This window comes from Microchirus variegatus, assembly GCF_963457635.1.
Source record: "Microchirus variegatus genome assembly, chromosome: 5".
NCBI lineage: Eukaryota > Metazoa > Chordata > Actinopteri > Pleuronectiformes > Soleidae > Microchirus > Microchirus variegatus.
The window spans coordinates 11,726,169-11,752,585 of record NC_139806.1 but is presented as its reverse complement, the minus strand read 5'-3'; the positions used below and the strand labels follow the sequence as shown (position 1 = coordinate 11,752,585).

At 41.6% G+C, this 26,417-nt stretch overlaps 2 protein-coding genes across 2 annotated transcripts; one reads left to right on the top strand and one right to left on the bottom strand.

The window, feature by feature from the left end:
* Positions 1-8,252: 8,252 nt before the first annotated feature.
* On the top strand, positions 8,253-11,672 carry LOC310926793 (neuromedin-U receptor 1-like; the record flags this gene model as incomplete). The annotated part of the gene is made up of 3 exons (XM_083888980.1): positions 8,253-8,940; positions 11,024-11,251; positions 11,335-11,672. 3 exons carry the CDS (start codon positions 8,253-8,255, stop codon positions 11,670-11,672), a joined length of 1,254 nt encoding a protein of 417 aa, XP_083745106.1.
* An 8,993-nt stretch (positions 11,673-20,665) lies between these two features.
* Positions 20,666-24,806, bottom strand: cpdp (CPD photolyase; the record flags this gene model as incomplete). The annotated part of the gene is made up of 9 exons (XM_083888979.1): positions 20,666-20,814; positions 20,910-21,069; positions 21,161-21,282; positions 21,378-21,530; positions 22,458-22,656; positions 23,169-23,327; positions 23,471-23,653; positions 24,295-24,443; positions 24,551-24,806. 9 exons carry the CDS (start codon positions 24,804-24,806, stop codon positions 20,666-20,668), a joined length of 1,530 nt encoding a protein of 509 aa, XP_083745105.1.
* Positions 24,807-26,417: the final 1,611 nt, after the last annotated feature.

Below are 26,417 nucleotides of genomic sequence, written 5' to 3'. Positions count from 1 at the left end.
AGGCATGACACATTTCCATGATGACTCACCGGAAAAAGACGCGAACGTCATGTTTATGTGCCGCGACACCGGAGTCCAGGCACCGTTTACCAGTTAGCTCTGTTAGCTGCATTAGCTCCTTTTAGCGCCGGTTAGCACGCCTACAGTGGAACTGGAGCGGTCTGTTTGTTAAAGCTCACACAGAGTGGTCCTGTTGCACATATATGTTAGTTATGGAGGTCTACTTACATACATTAACTTGTTTTTATGGTCAAAAACCTCCTAGTTGCTGTAAACGAGCCGATAGAAATCCCGTCTTTTCTGACGCTGTGCTGAGCCGCGATATTTCAGACATAAATCTCACCCCCAGAAGGACAGAGTGTGTTGTGATTGGCCAGCCAGTGTAGAGCCTTCCCAACTGTCTTGTGATTGGCCAATACCCGGAAGTGACATATTCAGCACACCCGCTCTCTGGATTTTTACAGTACAGATATATAGGACATACGATATCTGAGACATTGATTTCGTCCAGGAGCTGATACCCTAACCAATGCTACGCTCTGTTTGCAACATATCTTCAAAATATCTATTGTTTATTTATATATATACAGTTGTATATTATTTAATTTATACGGTGCCTGTTGTCTCTTGTACATTTTGCACTGATGTGAGGGTTTCTACCACAATTTCGTATTTTTGCAATGACAATTAAAGACATTCTATTCTATTCTATTCTATTCATATACTCACCATCCACTTTATTAGGTACACCTATCTAATCAGCCAATCACATGGCAGTAAATCGATTAATTTAGACACGCAGACAAGGTCAAGACGGCCTGCTAAATTTCAAATTTGGCATCAGCATGAGGAAGAACTGTGACTTTAAAGTGACTTTGAACGCAGCATTTCTCTTGGCTCCAGACGGGCTGATCTGAATGTTAGAAAATAAAAAAATCCCAGTAGATTTTTTTTTTTTTTTACACACAACCATCTTTATGGTTCACAGAGAAAAAGAGGCCTTGTTGACGCCAGAGGTCAGAGGGGAGGAATGACCGATGTGATTCAAAATGATTGAGAGGCAACAGTAACTCAAATGCCCACCGGTTAGAACCAAGGTACGTTGAAGAAAATCTCTGGATATACTATCTGTCAAACCTTGAAGCAGATGGACTACAGGACCGCGCTGTGAGCCACTCGCACTTTATTATTATGGTCTGAGTAATTTATAAAGAGGCAGGTGTGTGTGTGTCTGTGTGTATACACACCACACAGTACTATGAAGCTCATCAGGAAGCCTCCCTGGTCACTGTTTTGAGAGAGAGAAAGATCAATCTTTACTGGATATGCTTGTGAAAATGTTCTCCATCTCGACGTCTCAGAGTTTTAAAGGTGATGTAAGTAGTTTATAGTGCCATCTAGAGGACAGGCTGAAATTTACAACAAAGAACTGCTCCTCTGCTTACCCCCTCCCTTCCCTGAGCGATACGGTATCCTCAGCCGTTCAAATGTCGTCCTCGTCGTCTTTCTCCGTGTCAGCAGATGAGGTTCGTGAGGCGAGGGAGAGGGCGAGCTACCGCGGCCGTAACAGACGAAGCGGAGAGAGTGGAGGCGGGACTTCCGCTACAAGAAAAGCGACGCTTGATTTGTTCTCTCGCGTTTGTCCTTACAGGCTCCCGTAGAAACATGCCGTCTCGCTGCTAACAGTGGCAATGCAGTAGCGGCCCGCGACCATGTTATTTTACATGACTTTTTGAAACACTACGAAAATGAAACAAAGAATATTATACAGCGACTAGACAATGCAGGAGCACATAATATGTATAAAAAAGTAGATTTTGGGTCATATAAACCCATAAATACTACACAGTGTCCCTTTAATGGACTACATACCCTCGTCTTGGGTGAGAACACTAAGCACCGCGTCTGTCTGGATTCGTCCAAACTCCAGCGCTGTTGAAGCACGATACAAAGACAGGGAGTGCAGGCTCTTGCTCCTTTAACTTTAAACTTGGAACAAAGTATGGTTTTTCCATCTGTATCTCGAAGAACATTCGGTGCCTTTGCTATCTTTTTGGATCCTTTTCCTCGTTCAGGCACAAACTTCTCTGAACTTCCTGGACTTGTCCGAACTATTTGAGGTTATTTCTATCTCAAGCACAACCTGATGATGCAATTAATGAGGTCCCTGACTGGTTGCATCAGGTGTGATCTTATGAGGATTTCTGTTCGGGTGGTTTAATACGTTTGAGACTGCAGTAGTCATTAAAAGTAGGATTTGGTGAGGAATTTGGATAAAAAAAATCCCTGTATTATTAGTTTTACTTGTGTCTGACTATCATACTTACTCGTGTTCAAGGGGCGTCACACTTGAACCTTCTCTTCCACTCAACTCAAAGACATGCAATGATGTAATCCAGAGAAAATACATGTACAATAAACCAGAGAGAAGCAGCAAAACTGGAGAACCAGAGAGTTTGGTTAATATATTTGCAGTAAGTGAACAGTGTGGTTATGTGTTGTTGTTGATGTTGTGAATCTCTGCCCACATTTCCAAGTATAGGCCTAATGCAGCCATAAATCCTAACCCCGAGACACTGACTGATACTCTATAATTAAATGGTTCCTTTGAGTATCTGAATAAAACTCAGGGCACAGTATACATTTGCATTCCTTGTATATTCACATCAGCCATTTACACTTTCATACGGTACAAAACTAACTCGAGTCTACACTGCACATACGCAGCATCCGGTCATCAGCTGCACCTCTGAGGAACCACTCATCTCAGCTGGACACAGGACAAACCCCAGCAGCCTCTCCTACTGTGTCCTCGTCCATAATGGACTGGACAGACACACTCAGTGGACATAAAAGACAGAAAGCTGAGCATCTCCACTGGCCATTTTAAACCCACATGTAGAAATGTTCAAACACCGTTGAATCATAGATTAAACTTATTTTTCAAATAAAGATCATTTGCTTGTTGTAGCCTTAGAATTAGTCTCTTGGATGCATTTCTAGACAGACAAACCGGCAATTTTGAGTCACGATGCAGTCTTACTAAGCCAATGACAAAGAGTAACATCCTCTCTGTTATGCAAATGTGGAACAGTTCGGTACGGTACATATTTTTTTGCGTTTCCATTAAGAATAATACCATAATAACCGATCAGGCCCCAACCGTTCAATTTTTGGCACCCTCCCCTTGGGGTACCAAAGTAAAATGGTACTGTAGTCAATAGTCAGCTGATGGGGCTGACAGAAAAAACATCGATCCCTTGTTTCTTCAAAGCCCACAGAGCTGCTGGATTACCTCCTTTGTTGTCTGCTGTGTCACATTTCAGGTCATTTAGGTGACACCTTTATCCAAAACAACTTACATTGATCAATTCACTCTTGCTGGGTATTACACTAGGTATTAGCTGACTGGGACTCGATCCCCAGCCCACCACACCAAGATCTGTGAACTATACCATTGAGCTATATTAGCTGCACGTTGTACGTTGCCATTATCTCGCTGACGCGGCCATCGGGCACAGCCCACACACCCCGCCTACCAGGAAAAGGGACTGTTCTCAGTCGCAACGCAAGTCTGAACGAGGGCTTTTCCGTTCCAAACCGTACCAAAACCAAACTGAACTGTGTGATGGAAACATGGCTGTAGTTCCCTGCCGTGCTGGGGGAAAGGTAGGAGTCCTCTGTTTGTTACAAGTCATGAGGAAACATGTTTCCTTTGAAATATAGGAATAAAAATACTAGACACCTGAGGATTTGATTTGATGAGATCAATGGGCAGGTTAAGATGCAGGCTATTAGTGGAGATGTTTGTTTTTTGTCCTCTTAATCACTATTTCACAAAGTAAATACAATAGTTATTATTTGATTACACAAAACCATGATCTGAGGGATAAATGATATTAAATTAGTATTTTGTGCGGCATAAAGTATTTTCTTTGATATTTATCCATACAACTGGTTTTGGGTTCATCTTTTCAGACTTTGAGATTTTAGCCTAACACCGTGGAAGATGAAGGAAATTAGTTTTCATTGTTTTATGCACTGAAAGTAAATGACTCAGCCAGTTTAAACTAGTTACGACGAAAACAACGCAATTACTAACTGGCTGAAAAACAAAACATAAAATTGAAATGACAGCACCAAAGTCAGAGAGCGCATTATGCTCCTGTGGCAGATCGATTGTTTGGGTTTGTGGTGACACACTGGAAAAGTGGACGTCATTTAAAAAGCGCAATAATCACAAACGAGACAAATATGGACCCACTTATGCAGTTTTTATGAAGATCCCCACTTTTACTTATGTGGGATTTGGGAGGAGAGAAATGGAAAATAGCACATAATTAAAGTCAGGATTGGGTTTTCTTTTTCTTCAGTTCTGCAGCTGTGCAACATTACGCTCTTTTTAAAATATTCACCATGGCGTTTTCAATATAACACGCAACTTGTTCAGTGTTTGCTTGACAGGTTTAGGAAGATTTTGATAAATGAGGAACATTCATGCGAAGCCAAGATTTCTTTATTTTTTTTAAAAACTAAACAAAACAAAAAAAATAACCTTAATCTGACGGGTGGGACAAGTAATTCTCATCACAATTAATCACTGTGACAGTGAGGCTCCATTAATGATCGACTCCACTGCAGAGAACACGTATGTGTCCTGCTGCTGCAGAGCTATTGGAGCCCCATTGCTCTGGGATTAAAAGCTGTGCTTAAATGGGAGGGAAGCGGAGTTGTGATGAGGTGGCGCTACAAGACACATGGACGTGTGCAGTCTGACAAAACTGTTCATTTTCTGCCCTCGGACTGAAGCTCTGTCATTGATTAATGCACATAGATTTTCCCGTTCCTGTCCTGTGTAACATGGTTTTCATTACCGCCGTGTCAAACATTTCCTCGGTGCTAAACCAACGTTGACGGATATCCTTAACCCTTTTAGTGCTCACGCGGCACGGATTTGTGCCGCAGGTGCCGTGGGAATAATACACAACTCATTATAACAGGGGTCTAAAACTCAAAATGACCTGGGGGCCAATGCGCATCTAATGTGGTCAAGAGGGGAGAACAAAAAGTGGGGGGGGGGGGAAATTACAATATTGCATCATGATATCACGTATACTTAATAATACTATTTATTATGCAAAATGTATGTATTAATATCAAAAACAGACATTTATTAGTGTGGACAACTAATTAAAATTTGTACCAGGAGCCGTTTTGGCCACTGCCTTTCGTGGCTCGGGCCCTAACAAGTGTATTTATATATGTAATTGAATTTAATAATGGGATAATTATGACCAAATGTCTTATTATTACTGTTATAAAAAACATTGTTAGCCGCCAGTTTGAGACCCCTGCCTTATATGGACATCCTGAGGATGTGTGTTTATAGGTCACATAGTCAGGCTTTAAAAAATGCCGTTTTTTTACTGTCTTCTTATGTGTTGTTGAGTCAAGTTATGATTCATATTATATCACATTTTTAGTAGCGATATAAAGTAGTCATATAAAAAAACACAGCGTTTTTTATTTTATTTTTGTTCATAAAAACGGGCCAAGTGAACGTTGAACTTTTTGCTCAGGATTGTTTATATAGTTTGTGAAAAATGTTTTACCTAGGTTATGCTGGGGGAAAAAATGATATAAGACACTCTTTATTGCACATTCTTATAGCCTCTGTATAAAGTGTATGTTTAGACATAGTCATGGAAAAAAGCAGCCAAAATGCTCTATGTTCTAAGGGTTAAAAATATATTAATAATTAGGCTCTAAGGGACAGTTGATGACTCACAGGCTCACAGTGCTGTAGGGAGAAGGTAGTGAATGACACTTACTTAATAATCTGTTCTAAGTCTAATTTTAGATCATTTTTTGACACATCTTTCCATCCTGGGCCAGTGAGTGACAGCAGGTGTGATGAACTAAGACTCATGAAAGTCAGAATAATGAGTCGTATTTTTTTAATGTGTACTACACTCTTAGAAATAACTGTCCTTCTACAAGGGCTGAGGTTCTACCTGGAACCATTTGCTTCTGGAAAAACCCTTTCCTGAATAAAGGGTTTTAAAAAGGGTTCCAGGTGGAGCCAATAAGGGTTCTCCTATGAGAACAAGCCAAACAATTAGCACTTTTATTTCTCAGTGTACAAGGTTACCGCGGTAATTAGCACCTGATTTTAATTTGGCTCAGGACAGAAAGAAACTAATCAGTCGTTATGAGGAAAAAAAAAAACAAGAAAGGACAGACTTGAGCTACAGTATATAGCTTGATGTGCCACGCTGTGCATGTGTATTTTACTCCACTACAGATTGGAGCGTGAAACTGGTGACCAATTAGGAATAATTGGGAGGGAAGAAAGAGGCCAATGCTTTGCCTAAAGTGACAATTAATTATGAGGGGCAGATGCAGGTCTGACGTAAAGAAAATAACATTTATACATCGGAAAATAAGACAAAAACACACTTAACCTAACCCTGACCTTAGCCTAACTTTAAAACACCTTAAAATGTTGTCACTTACGTCACAGGGTCTTGACTTGTGTCCCCATGAGGGAGACAAGTCCCCCATACTGTGACTGTGGCTGTGTAGACCTGATTTAGGTCCTCACAACATAAGGAATACCAGGTTCATACACACACACACAGACAAAGACACTGAAAGCACAGGTCAAAGCAATCTCAACCTTAATTTTCCTCACCGGTGTAATATGTGGTCTTTTAATGGGAAATATGATAGAATGGTGGACGGGTGAACAGGTCCTCATAAAATGATGCAGTGAGAGAAAGTGAGTGAGTGTGTGTGAGAGAGAGAGAGAGAGAGAGAGAGAGAGAGAGAGAGAGAGAGAGAGAGAGAGAGAGAGAGGTGCTCAAATACAGAAACTCGAGGCGTCTCTGTCTCACTGAAGGACCACAGCAGTCAAGGTAAAGAGCCAGAAGAAGAGCATGAAGCCAGGAGGAGATTTGAGATATGGTGATTGTGGCTCTTCTTACATTTCCTCCAATCTTGTAAAGTCTCATTGAGGACCCTACAACTTTCAGGTGTGTACTGGTTTTTTTTTTCTGACATAAAACCCTCTCTGTTGCATGCTGAAAAGATGTTTTTTATTTTTTATTTTATTTTATTTTTTTCAAATCGGTCTTTGCTGTGCTTTTTCTTCCCGTGAGGACAAAACAAGCTCACCCTTGAGAATTTTGCACGGCGACAGTCATTTGTGTCAGTTATCTCTGCCACGGTGATAACAAGCGTACCATTAATCCATTAAAAAACTGAGCTGGTGGCACAGAGTCAGTCGTCGTCGGTGTAGTCAAGAGACAAAGTTGCAGCTGCTTGGTAACAACAGATGTGTGAACAAGTAAGTTAAAAATAGGATTTGACCATTTTGACTTCTTTGGCTGACATTATAGTGTTGCTACCTACCAATTCATGTCCTTTTTATAGCCCAGTGATGCAGGCAATTTAGTGTTTGAGGAGCAAGAAGGAGAACATCATCATATCTTTTTTTTTTTTTTAAAGAAAGGTCTTAGATACATTAGATGTGATCACTTCTGGGTAATGTTTGTGCTGCAGCTGCATGGTTTCAGGCACTTTGTCACTCTTGAAATACAAGATATGAGATAGAAAATTAAACTCATAAAACACATTACATCGATGGTTGAAATCAGCTGCAACAACAATGCTCTCTATTGGCTCTCCTCCGTGATCACGTCATTCAAACGCAGCACTTTGTTCGTGATTACATCACAGTGACGCCATCAGAGTTATTTTTGTCAACCTTCCGGAAACGGCCCTTAAAGGCGCCATATGTAAGAATATGGCCAAAAAACGGTTACTACATTCAAATTCAAAATACCGAGGTCTTTTAGGTTTCGTTTTCTGACGTAACTGGCAACCCGTGGTTGCACGGCAGCTGAGACTCTTCTGACTGCAATGATTGGTAGACGGCGGTAGGTGGCGCCACATGCCAAAACATGACTTCGAAACATAAACATGATTTGCAGTCTGCAAAAAAATTTTTGAATGCAAATATTTTGTCTGTACTGTTGTTGTTGGTGAGTTCAGTTTGTTATATGAACATTATTCCTGAGTCTCTGTGACATATTAGGAGGATTTTAAGGCCAGTTGCTTTAGATTTATTGCATAATGCACCTTTAAAGGTCAATATTGAAGCGCTTTTTTGTTGTTGTTGTTTTAAAGCCTCTGTATTCTTTCCATTAGCTTTCAAACAGCAGTCTGCACCTTCTTCCCCATTCACCAACATGGCGGCGCTCAACTGTTCCCTCGCAATTCTCTTCACGTCTGCTGCCTCAGTTTTCAGCGGCACAGGCTGTCCAGAGGCTGCTCTACTGTGTGGGATGAATATCTCCTGGGCTTTGGCCAACTCCACCGAGCGAGACCAAGATGAGCTCTGTTTGAGTGAGGACGAGTACCTGACCAGGCACCTGGGGCCTCTGCGCTCCCCCGTGTTCTTCCCCGTCTGTGTCACCTACCTCGCCATCTTCATGGTGGGCGTCCTGGGCAACGCGCTGACCTGTGCGGTCATTTTACGCTACAGGGTGATGCAGACGCCCACCAACTACTACCTGCTGAGCCTGGCGGTGTCTGACCTGCTGCTGCTGCTGCTGGGCATGCCGTTAGAGCTCTACGACATGTGGCACAACTACCCCTTCCTGCTCGGCGAGGGCGGCTGCTACTTCAAGACCTTTCTGTTCGAGACGGTGTGTTTCGCCTCCATCCTCAACGTCACCGCGCTCAGTGTGGAGCGCTACGTGGCCGTGGTCCACCCCCTGAAAGTCAAGCACATGACGACACGTGCGCATGTCAAGAGGGTCATCCTCGTACTGTGGGCTCTGTCCATGATGTGTGCGGTGCCAAACACCAGTCTGCATGGGATCATGACGCTACCTTCAAAGTTTGGACGCCAGTTTCCTCGCTCTGCGATCTGCCGTAAGCAAAGAGAATTCATATCCTCCTGTTGTTAAAGGTCCTGTGCGTCACATTTATGGTTTCAAGCGAGCTGAGCCGATACTACGCTTGACACGGTCAAACTGCCGGCCACTGATTGATCAGAGAGGGTCGTCACTGAGATCAGATAAGACTTAAAATCCTGAAAACGTGGGGTAATCTGCAACATCTAGAAAAATAAATGTCTAGAACACGTGTAAAACTCAAGGCCCGGGGGCCAGATGTGGCCCGCCACATCATTTTACGTGGCCGGCGAGGTCTGTGCTGCTTTAAGGCGTGTGTTGACCATGAACTACATTTCCCATAATACATGGTGATTGCATTACCCGTGAATTGACAGCATCCCGCCACTAGTTTGTATAATATTATTGTATATGCATCGTGCGACGAATGAAATCGAGATTGAAATATCTACAAATGATCCCAAAATGTCCAGGAAGAGAGCAGATGGAAGGCAGTTTCAAGAAAGATGGGAAGGCGAATACATGTTTGTGCTTCAAGGAGAAAAACCGGTGCTGTGGTCATCCAGGAAGTAGTGAACTCATCTTTTTGATGAATTGATTTTAATTATTCAGTTACACCGAAAAGAATCCCTTTACAATGCACTAGTCACTAGTTTGTGTGTGTTGCATGTAAAACAAAGTCACGGCCGCTTCATGCAGCCGCGATGTGATGAAGAGTTACTATAGCAATGGGAAATGAACTAAACCAGGGGTATCAAACTCATTTTCACTGAGGGCCACATCAGCATAATGGTTACCCTCAAAGGGCCAGATGTAACTGTCATACAGTATCAATGTAACTAAATGTAACCAAATATAATGTAAAATAAAGGTAACTACTCCGTAACATATTGATAAATAACTTTCTGTATTTATTACTTATTTCACTCGTCACATGATGCATATACAATGATACAGTGCGATCTAGTGGCAGAATGCCGTCACTTTGCGGGTAACACAATTTTTTTACATTCTGGAGCTCTTGTGGCAGGGAGGGTGCAGAGCCAGGCGAGCCAGGATTCTGACAGTATGATAATCATAAGCAGAAATGTAATGGTATCACAATGATGCAATTACAGCTCTGAAATGTCACCTCCTTCAGCAGCCATCATGCTGACTGACTGCTCACATCAACCCAGAGGGGAAAGGGTCGTGTTATTCAGTGCTGCACGCAACCTGAGTGATTCCTGCACTCTGCTTAGTCATTAAAAACAGCTTGTACCTGAGGCATGGTATGACTGATGAAAGTGTTAGTCGTTCAAATACATCGACTTTTTTTTTTTAAATACCACGGTTATACCTTGAAACCATTTATCGGCCCGCGCGGAGACTAAACGTCCAAAAGTACAACGTGTCAAAGCACAGCTGAGGAAATGAGGAATTTGATGAGCAAAAGGGTGTTTTTTGACACTGGTGATGGTGACGGATGAAATACTTCCGTGAAGATATCGCAGATCATTCAAAGGGGGAAGAAATATCCAAAAATGTCATCCATCCATTTACCAACACCTTACCCTTGCAGGTCACACGGGGAGCTGGAGTCAATCGCAGGTGACATTTTGTCAAGAGGCTGCTCAATGATGTCAGTCTTTGGACTTAACAAAGGAAGACCCGGGTCAAACAAGAGAAGTTAACCACTGCTATACAACGCGTCACATTGATACCTCCAATTAGACATTAGACACAAGAAAAGGTGAAATTAAAAGTCTAATATTCAATCTATTGGCGCAACAAACAGAGGACTGGTCCACTTTCCCAAGCCTTCAAGTACCAGAAAGGATGTTTTTTTGTTTTTCATAATAAGTGTCTTCTTTAAAATGTGATTTGCATGCTCTGGCTGGTGCATATGAAAGGCTCATTTTAATACTAATACATAAATCAATCAGAGTTTTGTCGAAGATATCGTCCTCTTTGCACTCACATAGCGCTATCATGGCTAAAACTGCAAAAGTGTGTAAGAGTTTTAGAAGTGAATTGCTGAAATCCATGAATAAATCAATTGAAAAAAAAACAAAAAAAAACTAGATTGTATTCTGATAATCTTGTGCCGTCTCCGTCCTCAGACGTCGTCAAGCCCACCTGGATGTACAATCTGATCATCCTGATCTCCACGCTGGCCTTCTTCCTGCTCCCGATGCTGATAATTAGCATTTTCTACCTGCTCATTGGCTTACAGCTCCACAGAGAGAGGACCGTGACTATGGTGGGCACCGGCTTTGGACCAGAAAGTCTGTCCAGGTCCCATAAGCAGAAGCTCAGCAAGCGCAACGTGCAAGTCACCAAAATGTTGAGTATGTGTCTTTTCAGTGTTTTAGTGCAGTAGCTTTAGTCTGTCTTACCGTTTCAAAGTGTCTCATCTGTCCATGTGGTCCAGGTGTGGTGGTGGTCGTGTTCGGCCTCTGCTGGGCTCCCTTCCACGTGGACCGCTTGATGTGGAGTTACATGGACACCTCCTCTCAGCAGCACCTGAAGATCTTCGAGCACGTCCACATCATCTCTGGCGTTTTCTTCTACTTGAGCTCGGCCATCAACCCCATCCTGTACAACCTCATGTCCACCAGGTTCAGGGAGATGTTCGGTCACGTGACGTGCTACGCCGGCGGCTGGCCCGCACGCTCCAGCTTGCAGATGATCCGGCGCAGCACCACGAGCGGGAACGTGCCCAACCCTGCGACGTGGACGTCTGAACCGGGGGAAGTAAAAGAACATTAGTCGCTGATGGGCAACAGATTGTTGGAGGAGAGCAACAAATAGAGGGCACAAAGGGTCACTGATGGTTTGTATTATAGGCAGACACAATTCAATCCTGTCCTCTACCTATTCCATCATAGATTAAAAGAGGAACAAACTGTCCGGTTCCAATCACAGAGCAATGACTCGTGTCCTCTTTTTTTTTTTTCTTTTTAAACGTCTTGCAGACAGAAATTTGACATCACCATCTGAAACATGAAGCTTCAGATGGTGGAGAATAAAAAAATAAAGAGAATAACCTTGATTAATGGTTGGGTTTGCGACCCAGTCGGACAACAAGGGTCTTTCTGCATGGTGTTTGCTTGTTCTCCTATTTCCTGCAGTCCAAAAACATACAATATGGAGATGAAGTAAATTGGACACTCTAAACTGTGAGTGGATGGTTGTTTGTCTCCGTGTCCCTGTGATGGACTGGCGATCTGTCCGGGCTGAGAACCCACCTATCACCCTATGTCAGCTGGGATTAGCGCCAGTGCCCACCGTGACTTTCATGCGGAGGATAAATCAGCAAAAGATGGATGGATTATTGTGATTATGATTCAGTCTCCTGATGAATAGATCTGAAAGTGGAAGAAAAAAAATGTCTCCACTGTGAATTGTGATAGAACTGTGAGAAGTTTTGGGATGAACCATTATCATCATCACCGACACAGGTGATTGGTGATGTGGTGATCAAGAACATTTACATAGGAAGTTTCCTGTTTGTATTAAAACCTTTTACATAGTATGATAACTGTGGGACCAAGGGTTACCTGAAGAGCTTTAAGACACTTACTTACGCTACCGTTCAAAAGTTTGGGGTCATCTCTACAATTTGTTAGTGTTTTCCATTAAAAGTCACACTTTTATTCATCAAAACAGCTGCAAAATGAATAGAAAATATAATCAAGACGTTGACAAGATTAGAAATAATGATTTTATTGAAACTTTGCCTTCGTCAAAGAACCAGCAAAACTGTTTTCAGCTGTGCTGGTTGCACAAGGGTTTTCAAGGGTTTTCTAATAATCCAATAGCCTTCTGACACCATTAGCAAACACAATGTACGATTAGAACACTGGAAATGGGCCTCTATACACCTATGTACATATTCCATTAAAAACCAGACGTTTGCAGCTAGAATAGTCGTTTACCACATTAACAATGTATAGAGTGTATTTATGATTCATTTAATGTTATATTCTTTGAAAAAAAAAAAGTGATTTTCCTTCAAAAATAAGTACATTTCTAAGTGACCCCAAACTTTTGAATGGTAGTGTATAGGGGAAAAAAAATTCCGACACACTGACTGTAATATTAGTAGTAGCTCAAATCCCAAGTGAAGTGAAACGATAATTCAGTGAACACACAGATGAACAATTAAATGATCATGTAAATGACACTCGTTTTACTGCGTTGGAAATGTCTCCAAAGTAAATACTTTGTGTGTTTTTGTGCTGTATTTATTCTATTTACGACATAATGTGAAGCGTATCATTTCCATGCTTGCTGCGAAGGGAAAACCTGAATTTGGTATTTACTGACAATACAAGTGCGTCATGTCATTGAAAATGTCCTGCATAAGGATTTTAGACAGTGAAGTGTCGTCATGCTCTCACACATTCCCTTTGATAACTGTGTTGTGTGTGTATTTATATTAGCATTCTACGTTCTGTTTTTAGACATGAAAAGAATTGTATTCATTTATTGGATTTAATAAAAGTCACTGGTGTTAAATGCATCAATTGACTGGTTTAACATTTACCAAAATACAGCCCATGAGCACATGTAGTCTCTGATGTATTGATGCATAAGATCTGGTGCAGTATTACACTATTGTATGTATGATTCTCTCTGTTAATATTCTTAGGAACCCTAAATATAGCTGTGATTTACTACCTTGTTGTTCTTACGACCAGTTTGAAGAACTCAGAAACAATCTGATGCATAAGTTTTATGCTCAGTCTCCTACGGTGAGAGCAGCAACAGGACAGAAATATCTTCTCTGTAAACACTGTGGTTACCGTATTGCCACGAACAATATAAGCCATTTATGAGTCAGCGGAAAACTTTTTTTCCCGCTGACTTTTCTTGCGATAACAAGCAGCGTGGGGGGGAGACAGTCTTTTGTATTGATGACAGTCAATCTCTTTGCACACAACGTGGTAACTCACCCAAAACATCAGCCTTTTTAAAAAAAAGTCTGAATCAGAAGGAGCCATATTTGGAAGAGCTAATAGAGCCCATTAAATGGCACCATAATGTCATTTAAAGGGGACATATTATGCAAAATCAACTTTTTAATCATTTGCATCCTTATGTTTGGGACTCTGGAGGTCCTGTCAGTCGGCAAAGTGTGAAAAAAGATGACTCACTCATGTTTTTGTGGTCCTCCTCAGTCTAAGTACAGGAGATAAAACACGCGATGTTGACTTCCGCGCTCACTGGGACGTCACAATGATCTATATTCCTGGAATTGTTGTCTCGCGGAGCTCCGCTTTGTCCGTAAAGCAAACGAGAGTGCTGGTGAGGGCAACGGTATCCGAAAACCGGAAGTCCGCTAAATGTTCTATTCTTGGCTCCACAGTGCAGCACAGAGTTCTACACAAACTTCCAGCCTCAGAGGATTTATCTGTCCAGTGGATACATGTTATATATGACAGCAATGTGCCTGCTAGGGCCTGCAAATGATCTCTTTTCCAAATGCTAACTGCTGTTAGCTCCCAGTAGCCTATGTGGCTGATGTCATTTCCTGTCCCTTAAGTTTCGTTTTACTTTTTTTTTAAGGTGGACTTTTAAAGTGGACCTTTAAGGTGGACCTAAAGAGATACTACTAAACCGAGTGTTCTGAACAGGCCTGTTTTGGCAGGGTGATTGAACTGCTGTGGTCACAGACATGTTCATTAGGACAAAAGGGAATTAGGTTAACTTGGAGAAATAGGGTATAATATGTCCCCTTTAAATGAACATCATGTTGTACTGTGTCACATTTAGGAGGGTTGAATGTACTACCTAAACGTATGCTTGTGAAAGTGCTTTAAAATACAATTCATTTTCAGTGTTGTGGCCTTAAAATAAGCCATTTATATGCTATTTAGACAAAGGCTTTACAGAGGCCATCATCACGTGTCATTATGTTTGCACAGCAGCCTGAATGGACATACAGTACACGTGTTTTGTGTTTTGAAGTGGAACAGCTCAAATTCTATGCGAGCAACGACGCAATTTGAATCAATTTCAGCATGACCGGAGTCGATTTGAGGCAAAGCGTGACAAAATCTCAAAGTGACATTGATAATAATCCTGCTCTCAAGCTGAGAGACATCCATTTTCTACCACAGTTGGATATTGATGGGAAATAAACTCCATTAAACTTAAGCACAATGGTCTCCGTAAAATGTTTTCTGAAGTAACAAATCAAGCGAAATGTCGGGTAACTTAGACTCAAATGTGCCCTGGTGGCCATACAAGAGAATGCAAGTTTCAGGCACTTCCACATTGGCTTCACTGCATCCATTGTTCACACAGTCTAAACACATGACACCGTTACTTCACTGCCTCTGCAAACAGACTCTCGTCACAGCATCAGTAGTATTTCAAGTGAGTGGTTATTATCGTCAATATAAGGATATAACAATGTAACAATTTAAGGCAGGCGGCTTCATTTAACTCGACGAAATTATGCAAACAGAATGTGGGGAGCGGGGAAATTAAGTACAAATCGATCAAAATGACATTCACTGAAAGGCGCACTGCAAATGTCACTACCTTCAGTTCAAAACAAACTGAGTCACTATATTCAAATTGGTGAATGGCTATTGGGGCAAAATCATTCAGGGGGCACCTCTCTTAAAGCAGCAGATAACAAATGCTACTTATTGAACTAGTAAAGCAGTGATGGATGAAACACTTTCTCAGAATTTTTCATTGAGACGCCTCTGTCGAGTCTTAATAAAATGCAAAAAATGGTGCTTACGAAACGTCTTCTGTCCTCCGTTTCAGGAGAATCTGAAGTTTTGGGCTGACTCAGACTCACTCAGATCTGATGATCGGCGCTGCAGCGTCTGTCAGAGAGAAATGTACATGAAAGAAAAGAAAGACGACCAATATACTGTTAATTATTCACAGTTGTGTTATTGTCAGTGTGATGCAAAATACTTATTTTCCTTAATAATTCTTTACTGTAGCGTAATACATCCATGTTGTCACAACAACCCTAAGTCAAGTTCTTCGGTAAAATTAAATGGTCTCCAACTACATACTTTATAGTAAATACAGAAGATCGGTTTTATTAAAGACTAGTATATTAATAAGCATTATTCATTGATATTATATAATATAATATATACCACTGTTTATCAGACATGTACAACAACTCTTCAAATCTTGACTCTGTCTTGTTAAATCGGGAGCTGTTCTCTAAACAAGTGTTGTGTTTATTGCTGGATTTATTTCCTGTTTACGTGACAGCCAATAACAAGTTGAAGAGCTGCTCTCGACTCATTTTACTGAGCAAAAACACACTTAAAAGTATGAGTGAAAGCAATTCAGCTTTCTCCTAACTGAACGTACACTCTATAGCTTTCCAAGAAAAGGAGTGCATATTCATTCCGCGTCTCAGTGAATCAGCGCGTCGCGTCGTCTCGAGCACCGCAGCTTCGTTAAAGGGATACTTCACAGATTTGCATTGTAGTGCTGGAATAGCAGTAGTATATTTTATTTATTTACCTCCGCCGAGGAGGTATATGTTTTCGCCGGAGTTTGTCTGTCTGTTAGCAGCATAACCGTTAGCAACATAAAGTTACCCACGGATTTGGATGAAATGTTCAGGAAATGTTAGCAATGGAACCAGGAACAATTGATTCAATTTTGGGCGTGATCCGTAGACGTTGCTCGTCGGGCAGGGTGTGTTTATAGGCACTGAGCTGCCTTGGCAGAGGTCTGCGCTCTCCGAGTGCTTTTCTGGTTTTAAAAAATGTGCTTCCGTCCCTGATGAGAATGATGCGAAACGCGTCATTTGACTCACAGAAGAACAAATTTGGAAAAGGGAAAACAGATATATTTACAACTTAGCAAAACACTGAGGGAGGGAAGCACGTTTAAAAAATAAAATAAAATAAATACTACTGCTATTCTAGGAATACAAAGCCACATGCAAATCAGTGAAGTATCCCTTTAACTAGAAAAGCACTAGGAGAGTGCAGACTTCTGCTAAGGCAGCTCAGTGCCTACAAAATACACCCTGCTGGCGTGCCTGGGTCAGACAGCGAGTGTTGTAACCAGTGATAGTGTCTATGGATCACACCCAAAATTTAATCACTTGTTCCTGGTCCCTTTGCAGACATTTCCTGAAAATTTCATCCAAATCCGTCAGTGACTTTTGGAGTTATGTTGCCAACTGATAGACAAACAAACTCCGACGAAAACATACGTGCCATACGTCAACAAACGTGCCACACCGGCCTCTCCTCCTCTGACCCTGAACATGATGAACTCCTGTAAAGGATAAAATGAATGCATGGGAAACAACTGTGGCACAAATATTAATGACTGACCGCAGATTTGAGGGCAAATGTGTGAGTTATGTGGCAACATCGATCATAGACAAACATTTAGCATACTTACAGTTCAAACGGCACCGTTTTTCCCTCCTGAAAATTGCTCACACCAATCACTGTTGGAGAGTCAAGGTCGTGCCGCCGCATTAGTCAGCAGGAGACCTGACAGTATGAGCTCCCATGTAGAAAACTGCTGGTGTCAGTGTTGACAAAAGCAATTATTTAGGGACTGTAAATATTGGAAGATTTATTTTTTTTAAAAAGGCACAACAGCACATTCATTAAACCCTTGCCCTGCTTCACTGTTTTCATCGTCTCCTCGTTATACCAGTCTTCATGGCTGAGATTAGCTCTCCACAGAGGGCAAAGTCAATCTCAGGGAAAAACAGAGGTTCTGCTGCGACGGCATTCTCGCTACAAGGCCGTCGCTCTCGTCTGCATCTGTTGAGTCAACAGAGCGAAGACCAGGAAGAGTTCACACAGTGCAACACCGACACATACGCAGAGTTATTGCACTCCAGTGGCCCAGACGTTAAGGCCTGAGCGTACTCCACGCACGTGTTCAGAGAACGACGTCATTTTTCCTGCAGCTTGTTCTCGGCTGTGCTTTTTCTACTATTGTGTGATGAAGTGGACGTGGTTAACGTGGAAATGTTGTCGTTCCCTATGAGGACTTCCCAGGAATACAGCACTTGAGTTTCCTGTGAAGTGTGAAATGTTGTGGCCAGAATTAACTTTGCTGTTGTTCTTGCCCCCTGGAGGAAAAGAGTAAACATGCATGAGTGTGTCCAGGCCTTAATCTGATGGCTGCTTGCGGTCCAGACTGATATACATTTCCACAATGTCAGAATTTACAATCCAGCTTCACACCAGAAACGCGAAGAAGGCGGGCTGCACGGCAACGTCGTCAGGGTTCGTGTGTTGAAGTGAAAATCTCCAGACGACAGATTGGACAGGTTGTTTTTAGCACTTCAACACATCACCGCTGTCGACGGTTGCAAAAAACGCACACATCTAAATATGGACATCCACAGCAGCTGGAAAATCCACGTGTGATTCATGTTCACGTCAGCAGCACAACATACATCACTATTAAAACAAAGTAGATGTAGTATGTTTCTACCATATGGAGACTGGGCTCGTCAGAACTGTACAGCATTAGGTTTGTCCCATTCTTGTGAACGTGATAGCTCTAGAAAATCTAAGGAAATCCTTTCCAATTAGAACAAAAACATAAAGTTGCACTTTTAAGAGTTGCAAACTTCCCAATTGCGCCACTTCGTCTCACCGCATAATCCCCAATAAATAAAGACTCATCGATTGATTAGATTTTAGAGGTCAAATCACAAGCTCACTGTGACCTCTCTTTGAAAATGAATCATCTTAACGCCTCCAAGATAATTCATAAATTGACAGTTAAAACTCTTGTTGCCAATGGTCAGAAAACCTGGTTTTGGCTTCTGAAAGCGTCTTTGAGTGACACATCACACACACGTTTGCCTGAATATAATCTGTTACTTTCGGGGCAGACACTGCAGAGCGAGCAAATGTGAAACGAATTGTAATTTCTGAAAAAAAATGTGCCTGTTAACTCATTGGCTGCCCGCCATTTTCAGAGCAGAACTGCCAAGCGTTTTACAGCATTTTAACTGATTTTCCAAGACCCACAAAACAGTGTGTCTATGTAAAAGAAAGAGTAGACTCTCTTCTTTCATCATTGGCAGTGAACGGCTGTATTTGAATTGACGTCTATAGACGTCGTTGGCAGCCAATGAGTAAATCACAGTCGCTTTTGCACCTGGTCTATTTTTTCTATTTTAGCTGGTGCAATATCATTTGTTTTAAAGGGGACATATTATACCATATTTCTCCAACTTAGTTCCTTGATGTCCTAATGACCATGTCTGTGACATGCTTTGGTCAAAATACAATAAGGATGAAGCACCACAGCAGTTCAATCACCCTGCCAAAACAGCCATGATCAGAACGCTTGGTTTAGTAGCATCTCTTTAAGTCCACCTTAAAAAAAAGTAATTTGGAAAAGTGATCATCATTGCATGCTCCAGCAGGCACATTGCCGTCATATATAACATGTATCTACTGGACAGATAAATCCTCTGAGGCTGGAAGTTTGTGTAGAACTCTGTGCTGCTCAGTGAAACCAAGCCGATAGAACTTTTAGCAGACTTCTGTTTTTCGAATACCGTTGCCCTCGGCAGCTCTCTTGTGTGCTTTACAGACAAAGTGGAGCTCCGCGAGACAACAATTCCAGGAATTTAGTGCATTGTGACGTCCCAGTGGGCGCAGATGTCAACATCGCGTGTTTTATCTCCTGTATTTAGACTGAGGACCAGAAAAACATGAGTGAGTCATATTTTTCAGACTTTGGCGACTGATAGGACCTCCAGAGTCCAAAATATAAGGATTAAAATGATTAAAAAGTTGATTTTGCATAATATGGGACCTTTAATATTCTAATTTTACTATGTTACTCGTATTCTATGATTAATGTCTTTGTAGGCCGTCTATAAGCCATGTCATGTTCTGCTGACACTGAAGCATCTTTTGAGCAAGACAAATTTCCCTGTGGGCACAACTAAGTATATTTGAGCTGCTCCATCTACAAGAGCCTGCAAAAACTAATAACATGTATAATAGGAACAGTAAGCTCCAGTAAAATATACGATTGGCTGGAATTATTATGTCTTTAATCATGTGTTCTGGCGAATTTCTGCTAATTAGCACATGTATTATTCTCGGTCTCCTAACACAATAAAACAATGCAGTGCAAAGAGGAAATTCATGTTGTTCTTTGTGTGCATAAACCTGAAGTGTTGTTAATAAAAGCTGAGCAGTGTTTTTTGCAACCAAGTCCCTGCAAATACAAGCATCCAGTATGCATGGTACAGATTTCTTTTAAAAATGAATTGTTTAGTCCACATATAACAACTATCACAGTCTATAGGAAGCTACTTTGAACCTCTCACTGTAATCAATATGTGGTTGTGGGTCAAATCTTTGAAAAGCAAGATAATATTCAATTTCAGGTTTTACAAACAAATCACAGAGAGAGAGAGAACTGTAAATTAACAGTAAACTTTATGACTTGACTTGTGTTTTCAGTCGTAAAAAAAAGCAACAGCAGCAATCGAAGCTGCTGATGAAACAGCCATCCCAAACAAAGCATCTTCCTTGTAAAACAACACCGTAAAAAAAAGGTAATAAAAAAACTGTAATATAAAAGTGGCATAAAAACAAAATAATAGCTTTTTCTGCTGAGAGGGTTCCACGGATACCAGAGAAAACATCGCTCAATAATACTGACTAAATATAACAATATACTGAATGTGTGGTGTCCTGATAAAGAAACAAAGAACAAAAACGCCCCTTCACTTATTAAATCCTAGAATGAGTTTAGTGTCACAGGTTTTTGGGACAGTACTTTTGCTCAAACCGGGGTACGTCAAACTTCCGAGTGCAGCCTTTATAGTTCATGTAGCGGATCTTTCCAAAGACATCCCTTTCCGCCCAGCCTTGGTCGTGGATGCCACAGATGGACCACATGCAGCCTTTTGGGGAGGAAAAAACCACAAGTGCATAACGTGAGATAAATAAAACAAGACTTACTCACAGAATATAAATGGAATCTCCTGTATGTGCTCACCAACAAAGCCATTAGGGTCCTGGCCGTCCAGCTCATAGCGGTCGTTAAGGTACAGGGCAATGGAGAGCGCCTCCTCTGGTGAAGACGTCCACTCCAAAATCTTTTTGGCCCAGTACATCCTCAGGAAACCATGCATCTTCCCTTCACTGACCATCTGGTACTGCACAGTAAGAAATTAGCACAAAACTAATGTATTTACTGTAACATAAACACTCCCACAGTGCCAGGCCTGATCTGATGTAATGTTGTACCTGAGCTGCGTTCCACAGTTTGTCATGTGTCTTCGATTTCTCCAGCTGCTCACGCGTGTACAGATACGGCCGTTTATCTTTGCTGTGGTCTTTCAACGTCTTCTGAGCCCACTCATATGCACCTGAGTTTGACACACATGTCATACAACATTTAGAAACGATTGAAAAATAGATAATCTCAGCTGGAGCCTCATCTCTCTGTGTCATTTCCACTCACCCTCCACAGAGTCGTATTTCTTGTTGTAGAAGCAGAAGTTGTCAGTCAGCTCGCGGCGCACCACCAGCTCCTCGATGAATGAGGAGGTGACCTGGCTGGTGCTTTTTCCGCTGTGGTTAACTTGCAGGGCCACTCGCTGTGCCGACAGGTGGCCTGATGGAGGCGAGGGGAGGGGGGAAAAAAGGGGGCTTGATGAAAATAAGAGAATGTCTGAACAAGAGGTCGACAGAAATCTCCTCCCCAGTTCACAGTCGGCACATACTCTAGGAAACAGAGCCTTGAAAATAAAAACATGCCATTGCCTTTAGAAAATGAAAACGTTATTTTGACTGTGACCACTCAAAATTGCTGTTGGGCAGAGGCCCCGTTGATATCCTGAGTAATTATTTGAATGGGGTCGGGACATAATGACACATCACATTAACAATGGCTCTGTTCAATTCATGCAAGTTAGCACAGAAAATCTAATATTGTGTCAATGTGAGTTTTACTAAATGATATTTATTAACGTTGGTCTAATACATTCAGATAATGTGGTTGGGAGTCAAATTACTATTGGCTGCAGATGTTGTTTGGAACTGAACTCAAACAGTTCACACCGCCCCAGCTTTGACCCATAATGAATAGCAGAATCGGAGGTTGAAATCCAGACCAATATTTTTTTAGACCTACAAGGGGACTGGGTTTATGCTCCGTCACCTGAAAGAATTACATACCTCCAAGATAGATGGCAGACAGACACAGAATGGCTAGCTACCAGCTTAAGCTGTTTTGGACAATGACCTAATACAGCAACTGGAAATCAACTAATCCATCGCTACCCAGCATAGCTGAGTCTGACACACTTAATACAGAGAATTGATTCCCCGCTAGAGCTTATGCACCAGGACAAGGACAGTAGTCAACTTTCATAATAAAGTCTGTGCATGCACCTTGAAACCAAGGCAGCTTAATGGAAATGAACCATTATTATATAAATTATCTATCTTCTGTGATCAAGAAAGGCCTATTATAAGTGGCAGAAAACCAAAACCCTATTTTCCCCACGACATTCCCGTGCCATTATATGGCATCACTGACCAAAGCGGATCCAGGGGGAGAGCTGACTGAGGGCGTTGGCATTCGGGTCGTTGCGCTGGTTGTCAAACAGTTTAAGGCGAACGTCAATGAAGGACTCCAGCATGGCCATTCCGGCCTTGGTGCCAGGTTTGGCCCACTCCGGCTCTCCGACTGTTCTGTCGAGCTGCAACGAGGCCAGAACTTTGTCCCAGTCTACTGGCTGTGAGGTGAAGAAAGAGGATATAAAAGAGAAAGTCAGCAGGGGTTGATTAAACTACAAAATCAGGTAGTTTTGGGCCACAACATGAGATGGCTCAAGAAGTGAATGGTAAACCATCCTCGGAGAGCAGTAAAAAAAAAAAAAAAATACATTTAAAGTATTGTGCTGAAAGAATATTCAAAACTTTTTGTCAAAAAAGAGCAGACTATCGATGTGCAGAGGAGAGAAGAGACAGCTTAAGCTTTGTTTTATTTCCACCAGTCTGACTCTCCATCACTGGGCTCTGTGACAACTTACTTTCCTATTGTATTGATTGTGGTAAACACTTCAAAAGCAATGAATAATTTTCAAGGAAAAAGACAAATTATGTTCGCCTGAGCTAAACAGAGCCACAAGTCCTCGAATGCAACATAAAAACAAACACTTGTCAAGCCTTTCCCACTTAACATATGCAAATTATCTCTTAAACACAGCAATCTGAATGTTCCTTTCACTCGCACTGAAGCACTCACTTTGGCTGTTCTCGTTGCCGTGTGCGGATGCTTCTCCACCAGAGGAAACTCTGTAAGGAACTCTGGCAGGAGATTGGTGATTTTTCCTCTGATGGTCCTGGCAGAGTATTCAAGTTTTGGCGACGCCACCCAGCAGGGAACGATATTGTGGGAGTCGACCTGTGAGAAGGAAAATAGTCAGTTGTTCCGATTATTAAGGAAACAGTGACAATATACTCTACATAAAAATAACAAATCCAACTTAAATGTAAAAACAATGCAGATCATCCCGTTTGCAAACTGCAGTTAATTAAAGTTGTCACCTGTATGAGGGGAATGTCCTCTGGAAGCGTCTTCTTCATGTCCTCCAACCACTGCAATGGCTCTCTGAGCGGAGAGAAGTCGGTCACCACTGCCCCGAGACTGCGATCAGAAACAAAGCCAGGCAGAACTTCCTCTGCTGAGCCATGGAGTAAGTGGAACTGGATGTCTAAGGTTTTACATTCCTGTGCAACAAAGTTAGAGAAACAAAGTTATACGCCTTGGAGAGTTGGATGTGTGAACTCTGTGCAGTGAAATCTCGTATCACATTACACACCTGTGCCATGTTATCACTTATTTAACAACAGAAGATGCACTGCACTCAATTACTATTATTATGTCATTATAAAAAACAACCTAAGCCAAGCACGAGAGGGGGCTGGCTATTTTTTGTTGGAGCTCCTGATTGGACATTTGAGATGTTTCTCCTCAATCTAGGTCAGAACGTCTGGTTAATGTCCGGATATTTGGACATTCTGAAACGTCTACGAATGCACAAAACCACACTGCACTGGAAATAAATAAAGCAGGTGAAATAACAAAGAAATTAATTTGTTTGCCCAGGTCTTACATTCCCACTAAGTCCAGCGTATCAGATCCAAAAACAATTTAAAACCACTGCATAGTTATTTAACCCTGGGGTGAATGTGGATTAATCACATTGCCACTGGTGGAAAACACCTTTAATCCCAGGTTTCAACAGTCTTTTTTGACCAGTGAGAATAGAGTATCACACACACTTCAACAAAGTGCTACTTGGTTATTTGATCAAACAATTGTGTAATGTGTGCCTTTCCTTTCAAGGAATACCATGAAACTGACTGACCATTGCTATTTCTTCTAGTCCTTTCAGCGTGAAGTTGTAATGTCTCAGAGTGGACAGCTCTGACTTTGGGACATCTAAGCAGTAACAGATGTGCAGAGGAAGGTTTTCTTTCTCAGCAAGGCGCTGCGCGTAGATCAGCGCCCAGTTATCTGAAACACAGAGGAAAAACATCCACATATTAAATGGGTTGCCATTAGAAATACAAGCCATAAGGATCTCTATGACTAAGTGAAGGTTGTGTTAGGTGCTTGTTTACCTTGTACTCTTTGGTCCCTTAACATCCAGTACAGGACGCCCTCTGAGCCTTGCTTTATCTTCTCAGTGTCAGAAATGAAACGACAGCGCTTTTTGTTGAACTTCATCTCCTTCTTCTCTGACTTCTGCTTGATAACAAGCTCCTGCAGCCAGCCTCCAGCTCTCGGCTTCTCCTCCTTTGTAGGAACCAGCTTCTGCTTCTTGCCACTTGCCACTTTAGCAGCAGAGGTTGTTGCCTTGCGCTTTTTGCCCGACATGGTGGTTTCACAGGTGTACGCCTCGGTCAGTGGGACGCGACTTTGGCTTCGCGTCCGATCGCTGTTGACGATGAGCTTTAAGAGTCGCCTTCGTGCAACAGAAGACAATGAGCTGCAGTGAAGATGGTAGAAATTAATTTACTTCATTATATATTTTTATTTATTTCATACAGAGTCCTGGGGGTGACATCTGTGGAAAAAAATATCCTGTGGGGAGGGTGCAAGATACATCACGTGTGGTCATGCATTAATAATGTGTGTTATTGCTGTTGTTGTGACACAAGTGGTGGATTTTCTCCTACCAAGGTAAAGCAGCCAATCGGCTAACTTGGTTTTCATCTACAAGCTGTAAAAGAAGAATTTTATAATTTTTATTGGGAATGAAAAAGTACAATTGTCTACCTTGTGTCTTCCATGAAAACCACAATCACAAAATAAATAGTACACTGGTAAAAAATGTACTCATTTGTCAAAAATATACCATAAAAACACATAAATAAATATACAGGTGGAGACGACAGGCTTAGTCAGCATTGTGGGAAATAATTTGACAATGATAGCAGCAGATGTCTGTATTAAAAGTGTGTATCGTTAATAAAAATGACGTTGATAAAGGTATAGTGTGTGACAACTAGTGCCACCTAATGGTGAGACTGGAGAGTGCAACACATGAACCCAAGCATTAGGTAACTACAGTAACGTTTGAATAACAGAAAGATAACAAAGATGAATAACGTTCATCTTTGTTAGCATAAAAGGCTGCTGCTAATCAAAACGCACGAGCTTGGAGGTTTTTCCTACTGGATTTCTGCAGAAAATGTGTCCACACAAGATGGCGGCCCCTGTAACGCAAGGCCCTTACCTCAAGTACACAATAAATAGCTTTTAACACACAAAACCAAACTATTTCAAGTAGTTGTGTGCTAATTCTTATACACTGGACATTCAAGCCGAGGCTAGGTTTATTTAAGGACCTAGCTTGCTTCAGACCTGACTGGGCTAAAATAATCCTAGTACCTTCACCTGTTCAGTCAAAACATTTTTAATATATGTTCACTTACAGTTTCTTTATAACCTTATACAATGTTTAAAAATACAATGGGGGAAAGGCGTACCTCAAATACGAAAAAATACATACTACGTATTAAAACACAGCTGTGTCGTAGCACTAATCCTGATTTATTTAACCCGAGCTCACTGCTATCATCTGCTTTGGTGAAGCATGTCTCCGTTTGCGAAATAAACACGGGAATTGCACGAACAAACAAGCTAGACGACTATATGTAGTAAGCAATGAAACCTACGTTGGTTACACAGAATGAATGGCGACAAAAAAAAAACAAAGAGCACAAAAAATATTACAGAAACGCTAAAACCGTCGCCTTGAATGAAACTCACCTCCTCCAGATGCAGAACATACAATGGATGAAGAGTTACGTTTATCTGCGACAGCGCAGCTAATCAAACTACACTCAACATACAAAACTAACTCGGAGCTACTAAAGACGCTGCCTTACACAAGTTACAGAAGCACGTTACTGCCTTGTATTGTTACTCACTCGATTGAACCCCATTTCCCACAATGCAAATAGGCGTACTTACTGCGCACGC